Raw genomic sequence first — 13,551 nt, 5'->3', positions numbered from 1 at the left:
AACAAGCGCAGCGAAATTGTAACAGCATGCCGCAACAGACGGAAACACCTCCTAGGTAACACATGAGCCAATCACCACGCCCCTACGCCAGCCTGTACCCACCCACTCTGTGCCCTATACAAACCATGGTATGTGAATGATCCCATTAAAATCTCCTGATGATTGAGGGAACCCCCCCTCATGAAACAGGCCTGTAGAGATGAAATAGTCTTGTGATTTTTTCCCACACATACATACATATATATATATATATATATATATATATATATATATATTAGGGCTGTGAATCTTTGGGTGTCCCACGATTCGATTCAATATCGATTCTTGGAGTCACGATTCGATTCAAAATCTTTTTTTGTTTTTTTTTCAATTCAACACGATTCTCGATTCAAAAACGATTTTTTTCCCGATTGAAAATGATTCTCTATTCATTCAATACATATGTCAGGATCTATCCCAGTCTGCTGACATGCAAGCAGAGTAGTAGATTTTTGTAAAAAGCTTTTATAATTGTAAAGGACAATGTTTTAACAACTATTTGTTTTAACTATTAAATGAACCAAAAATATGACTTATTTTATCTTTGTGAAAATATTGGACACAGTGTGTTGTCAAGCTTATGAGATGCGATGCAAGTGTAAGCCACTGTGACACTATTGTTAATTTTTTCATTTTTTTTTATAAATGTCTAATGATAATGTCAATGAGGGATTATTAATCGGTGCTATGTTGAAATTGTAACTAATATTGATACTGTTGTTGATAATATTAATTTTTGTTTCACTACTTTTGGTTTGTTCTGTGTCGTGTTTGTGTCTCCTCTCAATTGCTCCGTTTATTGCAGTTTTGAGTGTTGCAGGGTCGGGTTTGGTTTTGGAATTGGATTGCATTATTATGGTATTGCTGTGTATTGTTTTGTTGGATTGATTAATTAAATAAATAAATAAAATAAAATAAAACAAAATGTAAAAATGAATTAAAAAAAAAAAAAAAAATCGATATTTTAAAAATGAGAATCGATTCTGAATCGCACAACATGAGAATCGCAATTCGAATTCAAATCGATTTTTCCCCACACCCCTAATATGTATATAAATATATATTTTGCCCGAATGCAGCTGAGATAGGCTCCAGCACCCCTGCGACCCCTAACCGGACATGCGGTAGAAAATGGATGGATGGATATATATATATATACATATATACACATACATACGTACATATATATACATATACATTAATATATATATTTCAGAAGATCAACTATGACAAAGAGAGCAATTAAAGGCTCAGTACATTTTTGCAGTTACTTTTTTAAGTAGAGCACAAACTGAGTTTGACAATATAGTGTATAGATTGTGTTGTGCATTAAAACTCAAACGCATTTTGTGTTGACGTAAAAGTTTACGTATGTCTCTCCGTAGTTAGCTTCTACGGCTAATGTGTTACTACGCTAGAAAAATAATTACTCAGTGTTCACTCTTACAATAACAATGTCGCTACAGTTTGGTTATTATACAGGTTACGGAACGAAACAAATGAATTATTGTTGACGGGTTTTGATAGCATTTTAAAAAATATTTAGTGGTAGAACTGTTTGCTCGCATTAGCTGCATTGCTAGCCACCAAGAACGAGACAATTTTCATATGTTAAAAAGCAAAAAAAACACAAAACAACTTTTGTCTTTCATAAAGATTGTGAACGGTAGGCAAAAATCCAAAAAAGTGCAGTTCCCCTTTAAATTAATTGAAATCAATTGGTGGTTGCCCTGCTCCCCCAAAACAGTGCAATTTTAACATGTATAATGCCTTTTAAAACAAAAAAAATAATTTTCAATAAAAATAAAAAAAACATTGAATAAAAACAATAAAATAGAACATCTACAGTAGTTTTAAGAATGAATGTAATGTACAGCATTAACCTTCTTTGGTATCTCATTCCAGCTTCTGTTCCTTCAAACACACCATCAGCAGCTTCTCCGTATTTTCATTGTTAAATATTTGCCGTTTAGATATTACTTGAACAATTGTGGCTGGTGTTAGACTCATTCTGCTTCAGTACGGTGCAGACTAGCAGTGATACGCTCGAATTGCTTCGCCAACTTGGCGACACCCTCGGTCATGTGTTTGAGGATTTTATTCTATAATTTAATGACTATCGTCCACTTCTTCTGAGCACTGTCCTTCACACTCACTTTCTTCCATCACATGCTTAGAAAAACAATGCTAATGCTAGTGAGTAAAACCAGATGTTTTGGGCGGATGTTACAGGGTTCACTGTGACATTTGCTACGCCAACTAATGGCGAGATGTTTGAAACTACATTTTTTGCTTGCAACTTTAAACGTAACAATTATCTGAGAAACAGCTCTTATCACACTCTCACATTGGGGCACTTTTAAGTTGAGGTACCACTCTAATAATATTAACAACTGTATACGTTAGTAACAAGTAACTCAAATATTAGTGATGGGACAATAATGGTAACGAAATAATTCAAATGTTTTTCTCTAGGTTTTATGGCTAAGTGACGATGCCACACCCACCACACCCTCTCCTCGCCCATTAGCCTCAGAGTTAGGCCCGGGTCAAGGGGGGATCACAGCAGAGCTCAACCCGATGGGTTCTGGTGGGTTATCTAAACCTCCACCCTCACGGCCGCAGCACACCACACCCGACCCTGAGTTTGCATCTGAGGTAAAAAATTAAAAAAAATATAATAATTGCAACCATTGGCAAAATGCAATTCCTATTTTCATTTTGCAGGGAGTGTTGCGAATTCATCTGTTGGAGGCCCAAAACCTGATCGCTAAGGACAACTTCATGGGGGGCATGGTCAAAGGAAAGAGTGACCCTTACGTCAAGATCCGTGTGGCTGGCATCACCTTCCGCAGCCACACCATCAAAGAGAACCTCAATCCAATTTGGAATGAGCTTTATGAGGTTTTACCCTGTTTTCTGACACAAACATTGTGTATCATCAAATGTTACACAAAAGTCATGTGATTTGTAGGTGATTTTGACTCAACTTCCTGGTCAAGAGATCCAATTTGAATTGTTTGACAAGGACATCGATCAAGACGACTTCCTGGGAAGGTGCATCCTCACTTCCTTTCTGATAACGCCCTAACACTAGTAAATCAAACCTGTTTTTGCAGATTCAAGCTGAGCTTGCGGGATATCATCAGCGCACAATTCATCGATACGGTGTGTGGAATGTTTATTCGAATCACGTTTTGTCTGAATCTTGACCATTCATACAATGCTTTTGTTACAGTGGTACACTTTGAACGATGTCAAGTCAGGCCGAGTTCACCTGTTGCTAGAATGGTTGCCCAGGGCGTCTGACCTAATGAGGATGGAGCAGGTTTGCTTTCTGCATCATCATTCATTACTATGTTTCTGTGGCTCGTAAGGACTTTTTTCTTCAAAATGTGGCAAGTTCATGCAGCTCAAAGTAATGCAAAAATGCCAGAACCTGTGCACACGTTGCTATTATGTCATCACTATACTACTCGCTAAATGCAACACTTTTGTTTTTGCTCCTATTTTTCATGAGTTGACTTTTACTTTTACTATACACACAAAATACCTATTCCTCTCAATTGTTGTTCACAAATCTGTCAAAATCTTTGTTAGTGAGCATTTCAAAAATAACAAGTTAACTCATGTGATTAAGCACGAAAAATGATCGCATTTATTATTTTTATATGCAGATTAATCACGCAATTTTATTTTGACCACCCTAACCGCGGATGGTGACTTGAAATGCGGCATCGGTTGTTATACGGTCAGTGATCAGGTCAATGCATACGTCAGTCCAAAGATGAGTGAGGAGACTCGGATGGGTGTACTCACTGGCAAATTAAACTTCAAAATAAAACCTGAAGATACTTTAGCCAAAACTGTTAGCACGTTTTGAGAAAATAAATGACATGTATTCAATTAAAAAAATTAAAATAAAATGTTTTTGTATAACATGTCCATATAAGTTTTTTTTTTAAATAATTTAAATTACGCAAGCGAGTAATAACCTGTGATTAATCTTAAATAATCCAATTTCAAAAGTGTGTTTAATCTGATTAAAATAATAATAATTTGATAGCATTTACGTTCCTGATCTTCTAATTAAAACTCATTTTACTGCTCCTACAGATCCTGCAGTACCAATCCCAGCAGTCCTTCCAAAACAAAGTTCTTCCTTCCGCAGCTGTGCTCTTCGTGTATGCCGAGCGTGCTCATGGCATATCGGTAAGATCCCATCTCTTATCACATGACCAATAAAAAACTACATCTAGGCGTTTATTGTTGATTCCAGTTGAAGAAAAATGGAAAGGAGCCCAAAGTTGGAGCAGAGGTTATCTTAAAAAATGTCTCACACAAAACTAAGGTAAGGCAAAGATGTTTGACTCGCACTACTCGACCACTGATGTCCATCAACTTGTTGTCCATCAGGTCTGCGAGCGATCCACATCTCCGAGATGGGATGAAGCGTTTCATTACTTGGTTCGAGATCCCAGAGATGAAACGCTCACAGTGAAAGTGAGAGTCAGAGTGACGGTGCACAGACATGGCGTAATTCAGTCGAAGCGTAACTAAGCATGTGTATCTTCCACCAGCTGTCCCACAGCTGGGGTCAGGTTCTTGGGTCCTTGACTCTCCCCCTCAGGGAAGTGATGGCTGAGCCGAACTTGGTGCTGGACCGGTGGCTCGCCCTGGACGGAGCTCTGCCAGAGAGCCAGATCCTATTGAGGGTGACACTCAAGGTGCCGCCTGCATATTTAGTCTGTTAAATACGCACAGCACCTAATGCCGCCTCTTACCATCCAAAAAAAAAAAAAAAAAATCGCTGCCGTTGTGTCCTTGGGCGGGACACTTCACCCTTTGCCCCCGGTGCTGCTCACACCGGTGAATTGAATGATAGGTGTTGGTCGGAGGGGCCGTCGGCGCAAATTGCAGCCACGCTTCCGTCAGTCTACCCCAGGGCAGCTGTGGCTATGAAAGTAGCTTACCACCACCAGGTGTGAATTATTGATGGGTTCTACATGTAAAGCGACTTTGGGTACTTAGAAAAGCGCTATATAAATCCCAGTTATTATTATTATTATTAATGTTGTTATGAGATACTTATTTTTGCTGTATAATTTAACGCTGGAAGGTTTGACCTACACAAGGCAAGGGTCAGCATATTTGCATATCCAAGCAGGGATGAACGTTAAAAGGGATGTCAACGCCACCATTTGTTTTTATCTTATGCTATCGAAATCAATATTGTACGTATTAATAGTTACTTCATAGATGCTAGTATGAACAATCACTTAAAGGAGCATATTAAAATGAACATACAGAATTATTACACTGTGGGCCTGATCTTCTGATATCCCAAATAAAAAGTGCTAAATAGTGCGTGCAAACTATAAAATTGTGTTTACTATTAGTGGGCGTGTTGCGGGTGATCTACTGCATGTGCAATTGATAACAAGCATAACGTGGTGCAGACCACCCTATTTAAATGAGGATTTATACCAGCTGTGACTAAAAAAACACAATTTTCCATCCACATTTATTGCAGAATAGTTTCCAACCTGTGGTGTTTTGTAATGTTGTTGACATGTAGCTCACAAATATATTATGAACCATCTTTTGAAGTGTGATCTAGACAACGTAACCTATTTTTAGCACGCTGAAGGTGCATCTGGAATGATCCAGTTGCAAGAAAATGCATATTTCAAGACACCATTGAACACCGTTAAAAAAACAGCAGAAACCAAAACAAATTAATTGAATTTGTTTCAATCAGTCTCTTAAGTCATACAGCAGCTTTAAAATGATAAAATATAATTGCTAAATCAACAATATGTCTAATATTTTTATTTCCGATAGTATAAATATGTTGACAAGCACACAGATGTAATATTCTCTCTGTCAATCAGCAGCCAGATCGCCTCCTTTCTCACAACCATTTGTGCATACCTGTGCTAGTTTGCACAAACATTTTAGATGTGCAAAACAGAGAAGCAAAAAAGTTTTAATCTTGATAGATCACATTTGACATTGATCACATTGATTATATTTGCATCTTCTCCTCCCAGTATTGTGGGTCTTCTAATAATCTGCATATACATGAGGACAGAGAGGCTAAATGGATTGTGCACGCTATTTTCCTCATTTAAAGGGCAACTGCGGTTTTTTTTGCCTATCGTTCACAATCATTATGAAAGATATGGGGATGTATTGATTTTTTTTTAATGCATTCTAAATATTAAATACATTCGATCAAATGTCCGCTTACAATGAAGCCTATGGAAGCCGTTCAATTCTGCCAATAGAGCCCCTGAAAATATGTCCAAACACCATTAGGGTTTTATATACATGATGTAAGTATACACGTAATGTAGTAACAGGCACATTTATAATAACATTTATTATTTACGTATTTTGTTCATTTTAAGCATACACAGCACATTAATTAAAAAAACGCATCACAAAATTGGCTTTTTTTTCTTCATCACTGATTATTACTCACTGCAGACTTTTTGAGAGCCAACAAACACAATAAAACATCACGTACTGTACAAGGTCTGCTGTCATTAGGATGCCGACTGCTGGGATGTTCATTTTTCTCATTTAGGTGAAAAATGTCACATAATCCTCGCGAAGAAATGTGGTGAGGGACCGGGAGAGAACAAGCGCTTTTCGTGTCGTTCTCGCCAGTTCCAGTCCCTACTTGTCGAATTATATCCTCAGCCATCTTCTTTTCAGGTGAGAGCTCCCATTGGCTTTACGTTTATTTATTATTTAGAATGCATTAAAAAGAATCCATCCGTTGTCATGTCTTTCATAAGGATTATGAACAAAATTCCCCAAAAAGTGCAGTTCCCCTTTAAGAGACACAATCTTCTGCGCACAGACTTAGACACTATCAAGTTTGCAGGTGTTTTAATACACGCAAAGTGTAAGTAAATCAAGCTCTATATGTGTAATCCAAAACAAGAGCTGCTGATAAAGATCTTTTATCAGAATTGCTAATTATTTAACAATATGTATACAGTATTATTTGAAAGTAGTGCAAAACTTTACCACATCATACAGAGAGGGGTTTCTAATAATTGTTTTATTCAGTACACAAGAAAATAAAAGAAACATCTGATATAGTGCAAACTACAAACACAAAAATAAACATTTTGTTATTGTGTGGCCCTTTAAAGCATAACATAGCAAAAGTTGTTGATTATTATGTGTGTCCATATGCCTTGCAGATCCTGGACACTCAGTTGGCAGTATGCCGCAGGGATGACGGAAGTGGAGAGACAGTCATTCCCAGGTGGGATCCCTCCCATCTGGACCTCAGGCACAGATTCGCCATGTGAGTCATTAATTCTCCACGGAGATAAGATAGCAGCTGTCTGCCGGTCTATTTGATAATCAATTGCCTGCCACTACATACATTACATTTCATACATTTAATTTCCTTTTAGGGCCAGTGATACGTCAAGTGCATCTGGCCAGGTGAAGCTCACCATTGGGTACTCCACAGAAGAAAGCAGGCTTTTCATCACCGTCCATGCGTGCAGGTATCACGTGGCATGATATTTATGTGTCACTTGATATTATAATTACAGTAAATAGTAAACATGACATGTACGTGTGTGCAGAGGCCTGACAGCATGCTCCAAGGACGGGGCTGACCCTTACGTTACTCTCATCCTGCTGCCCGACAAGAAAGCGACCACCAAGAGGAGAACCGCCACCAAGAAGAGAGACCTCAACCCAGAATTCAACGAGAGGTGAGACAAATGTGCCATCAATTGACGGTCAAATGTGCCATCAATTGACGGTCAAAGAGGCGCCACGACACATGTAGGACTCACTAAACTCTCCTTTTCTGTAGGTTTGACTTTGACTTTTCTCTGGAGGAGGCGACACAGAGGAGGCTGGATCTGTCTGTGAAGAACAGCGTCTCCTTCATGAGCAGAGAGAGGGAGCTCATTGGCAAAGTAAGTACGGTTATGTAACATGTACACTCTGGTCATAACATTGGTGACAACAGCACAATCTAATGTATGAATCCAACATATACTCTGCTGCATACAATAATGCTCATGTTTCATTAAAGGGGAACATTATCACCAGACCTATGTAAGCGTCAATATATACCTTGATGTTGCAGAAAAAAGACCATATATTTTTTTTACCGATTTCCGAACTCTAAATGGGTGAATTTTGGCGAATTAAACGCCTTTCTAATATTCGCTCTCGGAGCGATTACGTCACAACGTGACGTCACATCGGGAAGCAATCCGCCATTTTCTCAAACACATTACAAACACACAGTCAAATCAGCTCTGTTATTTTCCGTTTTTTCGACTGTTTTCCGTACCTTGGAGACATCATGCCTCGTCGGTGTGTTGTCGGAGGGTGTAACAACACGAACAGGGACGGATTCAAGTTGCACCAGTGGCCCAAAGATGCGAAAGTGGCAAGAAATTGGACGTTTGTTCCGCACACTTTACCGACGAAAGCTATGCCAAGACAGAGATGGCAAGAATGTGTGGATATCCTGCGACACTCAAAGCAGATGCATTTCCAACTGGACTGGACAGATCAGCTTTCAGGAAAATAGAGCGGATCAGGGTATGTCTACAGAATATTTTAATTGATGAAAACTGGGCTGTCTGCACTCTCAAAGTGCATGTTGTTGCCAAATGTATTTCATATTCTGTAAACCTAGTTCATAGTTGTTAGTTTCCTTTAATGCCAAACAAACACATATCAATCGTTGGTTAGAAGGCGATCGCCGAATTCGTCCTCGCTTTCTCCCGTGTCGCTGGCTTTCGTGTCGTTTTCGTCGGTTTTGCTGGCATACGGTTTGAACCGATATGGCTCAATAGCTTCAGTTTCTTCTTCAATTTCGTTTTCGCTACCTGCCTCCACACTACAACCATCCGTTTCAATACATGCCTAATCTGTTGAATCGCTTAAGCCGCTGAAATCCGAGTCTGAATCCGAGCTAATGTCGCTATAACTTGCTGTTCTATCCGCCATGTTTGTATGTATCGGCATCACTATGTGACGTCACAGGAAAATGGACGAGTGTATATAACGATGGTTAAAATCAGGCACTTTGAAGCTTTTTTTAGGGATATTACGTGATGGGTAAAATTTTGAAAAAAACTTCGAAAAATAAAACAAGCCACTGGGAACTGATTTTTAATGGTTTTAACCCTTCTGAAATTGTGATAATGTTCCCCTTTAACACTGTAACAGGTTTATTCATTTAACAAAGCATTAAATCAACGTGGCGCAGAACTGTTGTGTGTCTTACAGCAAGCGGTTTCTAATATTTTTGTTAGCTCATTTAGTTTAATAAAAGGCTGAAAATATTGTAGTTATCTTTTTATTTATTGGTTTCTTTTACAGGGACGGTGCACATTATTTAACATAAGTTTTGTATCTGTTTTCCCTGGACATATCTTAAAACTGTCTTCCTAAAACAGTAGTAAATAGATTATAGAGTGAACAATAGCGATATATAAAAGAGCAGTAAAATAAATATCATTGTTGAAAAAAGTAGCCCAGCCATTAAGTAAAATTAGGTTTTTGCCTTGTCTGAATTGAAATCAACTAAATTTTGCACAATTCTCTCGTTTATTGAAATGAGTGATTAAAAAAGAGCTTGCAACTGCGAATCGGTTCTCATTGTCAATGATGTATATTGTTTACATTTGAACCAATAGTAGTACCAAATCAGTACTTAAAAAACAGGGCTGGTGCTTGAGCAGTGACCAAAAAAAATGGAAAACAAACGGGAAAAAGAACCCACAACAATGCCTTTTTTTTCCCATGACATTCAAGTTGAACAGACAAGTAATTTAAAGGGGAACATTATCACCAGACCTATGTAAGCGTCAATATATACCTTGATGTTGCAGAAAAAAGACCATATATTTTTTTAACCGATTTCCGAACTCTAAATGGGTGAATTTTGGCGAATTAAACGCCTTTCTAATATTCGCTCTCGGAGCGATGACGTCACAACGTGGCGTCACATCGGGAAGCAATCCGCCATTTTCTCAAACACCGAGTCAAATCAGCTCTGTTATTTTCCGTTTTTTCGACTGTTTTCCGTACCTTGGAGACATCATGCCTCGTCGGTGTGTTGTCGGAGGGTGTAACAACACGAACAGGGACGGATTCAAGTTGCACCAGTGGCCCAAAGATGCGAAAGTGGCAAGAAATTGGACGTTTGTTCCGCACACTTTACCGACGAAAGCTATGCTACGACAGAGATGGCAAGAATGTGTGGATATCCTGCGACACTCAAAGCAGATGCATTTCCAACGATAAAGTCAAATCTGCCGGAGTGTGTGAGCAATTCAGGGACAAAGGACCTCGGTAGCACGGCAAGCAATGGCGGCAGTTTGTTCCCGCAGACGAGCGAGCTAAACCTCCACACTACAACCATCCGTTTCAATACATTCATAATCTGTTGAATCGCTTAAGCCGCTGAAATCCGAGTCTGAATCCGAGCTAATGTCGCTATAGCTTGCTGTTCTTTCCGCCATGTTTGTTTGTGTTGGCTTCACTATGTGACGTCACAGGAAAATGGACGGGTGTTTATAACGATGGTTAAAATCAGGCACTTTGAAGCTTTTTTTAGGGATATTGCGTGATGGGTAAAATTTTGAAAAAAACTTCGAAAAATATAATAAGCCACTGGGAACTGATTTTTAATGGTTTTAACAATTCTGAAATTGTGATAATGTTCCCCTTTAAATATTTTAATTCTATGAATACAACGATAACTAAGGAATACATTAAAAAATTTGAAATACAACTAATTATCATCATTATTGCAGCAATTCAGAACGTAGAGAACGTGCAAAAAATAACTTACTTGAGGTGTTTGATGCTCATAATTCTGAGTGCTCCTGAATGCAACCTCGCTTGCTGTCACCATCACTGGTACTGGCTTGCTTAGCACTGCGACACTAACAGTGTTTATCAAGTGAATTATATATATTTAGGGCTTTTTTCACTAGAGACTCAAAGTGCTTTACATAGTGGAACCCATTATCTAGATATTTAAGCTACATTTAAACCAGTGTGGGTGGCACAATGTCTTGCCCAAGGACACAATGGCAGTGACTAGGATAGCGGAAGCGGAAATAGAACCTGGAACCCTCAAGTTGCTGGCACAGCCGCTCTACAAACCGAGCCACGCCGCTTGGCTCATAAGGGCTGCTGTTGGCGTGCAAGTTTAAAACGAGCGTCAGACTTTGTTTGCTTCTGTCAGGACGCTACATTACCAAACTTGCCCAATATCACCACCAAGCACTTGTTGCAGGTGGCTGAGTTTCCATTCATTAAGCACCCATTAAAGCACTGATAGCTTCTTGCTTTTTCGGTCTGGTTATTACCCTGAACTTGGCACCAGTGCTGTTATGGAACTATATGTTTTAATTGTTCAAATAAAAGAGTCGTACAAACAACTCTACTCGTTCATATTCTACCAAATAAAAAGCCGTGACGCAACAGTTGAGAATCACTACTTTCGATCACGTGGAATTGACTAACTTCTCCACTGTGTAGAGCAAATACGGTGTAATTGTGCTTCTGTGTGTTCACATAAAGGGCAAAAAAAAATGGCATGTGCGATACATTATGGTTGTCTACGACCGTGCATTTTTAGCTATGTTTGAAAGTACACAGTCACACACAAGTGCTTATAATTCTTCCCTTCTTCCAGCTGCAGCTGGACCTGGACCAAATAGACCTGAAGACTGGCGTCACTCTGTGGTAAAGATCCAAAATTCTGTTAGCCACAAAGTTCGTCGGAATAACAACTTTTCTATTTCCTCTCTGCAGGTACGATTTGATACCAGAGTCCGTCTAGAGGAATGAACACTGATCGCCCGTACTATTTAACATGTAGTGTTGCTTCTGTGACCTGTGATTTTTGCGTTTGTATATTCAGCTTTATGGCAATTTCCATCTATGCTGAAGAAACCAAAAAAACTAAGACAAAGCATCTGCTCCACAAAACAGCAGTCCATCAGTATTTATTCGAGGAAGCTAGCTTGTCATCTCTGAAACGTTACCTGTGATGCATCCTTAAGACACATTCTTCAGTAGAATATTGCGGCTGAATAGATATTTATTAATGCGACTATGTTGCACAGAATACAACATTTGTATATACAATTATAAGAGGTGATATTATAAAAGGCTATAAAAGTTATATTCTGTGGTTAATATTCAAAGCTATGACAATGCTGTGTAAATTTGTACCCTCCGACTCGACTGAAAGAGATTAGAGCTTTGTTTTTTACAGTCTTAAAACCAATTCTTAATATTGCTTTGTGTGCGTTTTATTATTGCCTTAAGTATCAACAAAACTTTGAACAGTGTTATTGGGTTATGTTCCAGACAACGTTTTATATGTTTGAACCAGAGATTTATGACTAAATGTTACTTTTATAACTGAAAGTATTACAAAGTGATCAGAGCTATGAAACTCCAAGCAGTCCTAATCACTGTGCTTTTACCAAGACTTCGATGGTACACATGGAACGCACGCTTTCTTGCATACGTAGTGCTAAACGCAAGCTTCTATAAGTAGGTTTTCCCATGCAAAGCAGCTCTTTCCATTACAAGAAATGAGTAAATAGTACACAAGTGCTGGGGACTTTGTGTTGCACGACTGTCATCACTTCATCACTTGTGTATTTGAAAAATGTTCAAGATAAAACTGCTGTTTTTGACATCGTATACATCAGCTTTGAAGTTGTTAATTAAAGTTTGCACTCCCATCAACCAAAACGACTTGAGAATCTGTTTTGTACGGATAATCATTTTAAACCTTCATAGACAAGAATCTATTACTGTAAATGTGATAGGTCTTGGTAGTAATGAAAACATAAAAGTTTAAAAATATAGTATTCTTACTTGTATTAATATAATGGTAAATGTAACTATAAATGTAATATATGATAATAATATTTTAGACTTAATAAAGAAGCGTTTTATAGAAGCCGTCTCATATTACACTACAATATTTTTCTGGAGATGTAATTCCCACGTGTTGCACAACCTGGTACCCAGCAATGCATTTTTGTCCTCTTTTGAAGTAAGAGACAAGAGTTTTGTAGCCTTAGTTCTACTTCAAAACAATCTGCAAGACTAAAACCTGTTGTGTTGTAAAGAGGACATCATGGGCTTTTTAGTGATTTGTTGTCCAATAAGAAGATCTGTCTTCCCAAAAGGCTTTTATGGGCACAAAAGAAGTCAAATATTCAATATATCCACTTATTGTGTTTTTAAAGGTTTACCGGTAAGTAAGTTTTAGTATGTCATTTTTATGATACTGAAAGGAACATATTTTTCCAGTGTCCTGTGTGGTGGACATGAGGACTCACTGCTATTACTTTTTCATATAAAATGAAAATGTTTGATATGTGTTACCAATAAGAAACTATTTTTTTTGCGGTATCATCCATAAAATCATTAAAGAGGTATGGCATGAAATTTACGAAACAACGAAAAGCTTGA

The 13,551-nt window shown here is 38.2% G+C and overlaps 1 protein-coding gene across 1 annotated transcript in view; it reads left to right on the top strand.

Moving 5' to 3' along the window:
- esyt1a (extended synaptotagmin-like protein 1a) overlaps window positions 1–12,822 on the top strand; it is a 43,988-nt gene extending 31,166 nt beyond the window's left edge. Inside the window, exons 17-31 of the mRNA XM_061985949.2 lie at window positions 2,515–2,697; window positions 2,767–2,943; window positions 3,014–3,096; window positions 3,159–3,207; window positions 3,278–3,367; window positions 4,156–4,251; window positions 4,319–4,390; window positions 4,456–4,542; window positions 4,620–4,766; window positions 7,260–7,366; window positions 7,479–7,574; window positions 7,656–7,787; window positions 7,892–7,997; window positions 11,750–11,799; window positions 11,869–12,822. Coding sequence (XP_061841933.1) covers window positions 2,515–2,697; window positions 2,767–2,943; window positions 3,014–3,096; window positions 3,159–3,207; window positions 3,278–3,367; window positions 4,156–4,251; window positions 4,319–4,390; window positions 4,456–4,542; window positions 4,620–4,766; window positions 7,260–7,366; window positions 7,479–7,574; window positions 7,656–7,787; window positions 7,892–7,997; window positions 11,750–11,799; window positions 11,869–11,896 — 1,503 coding nt within the window. The 3' untranslated portion in view covers window positions 11,897–12,822. The remainder of the gene's footprint in view (window positions 1–2,514; window positions 2,698–2,766; window positions 2,944–3,013; window positions 3,097–3,158; window positions 3,208–3,277; window positions 3,368–4,155; window positions 4,252–4,318; window positions 4,391–4,455; window positions 4,543–4,619; window positions 4,767–7,259; window positions 7,367–7,478; window positions 7,575–7,655; window positions 7,788–7,891; window positions 7,998–11,749; window positions 11,800–11,868) is intronic.
- Window positions 12,823–13,551: the final 729 nt, after the last annotated feature.

This window comes from Nerophis lumbriciformis, linkage group LG01, assembly GCF_033978685.3.
Source record: "Nerophis lumbriciformis linkage group LG01, RoL_Nlum_v2.1, whole genome shotgun sequence".
NCBI lineage: Eukaryota > Metazoa > Chordata > Actinopteri > Syngnathiformes > Syngnathidae > Nerophis > Nerophis lumbriciformis.
This window is presented reverse-complemented; position numbering and strand designations above follow the sequence as displayed.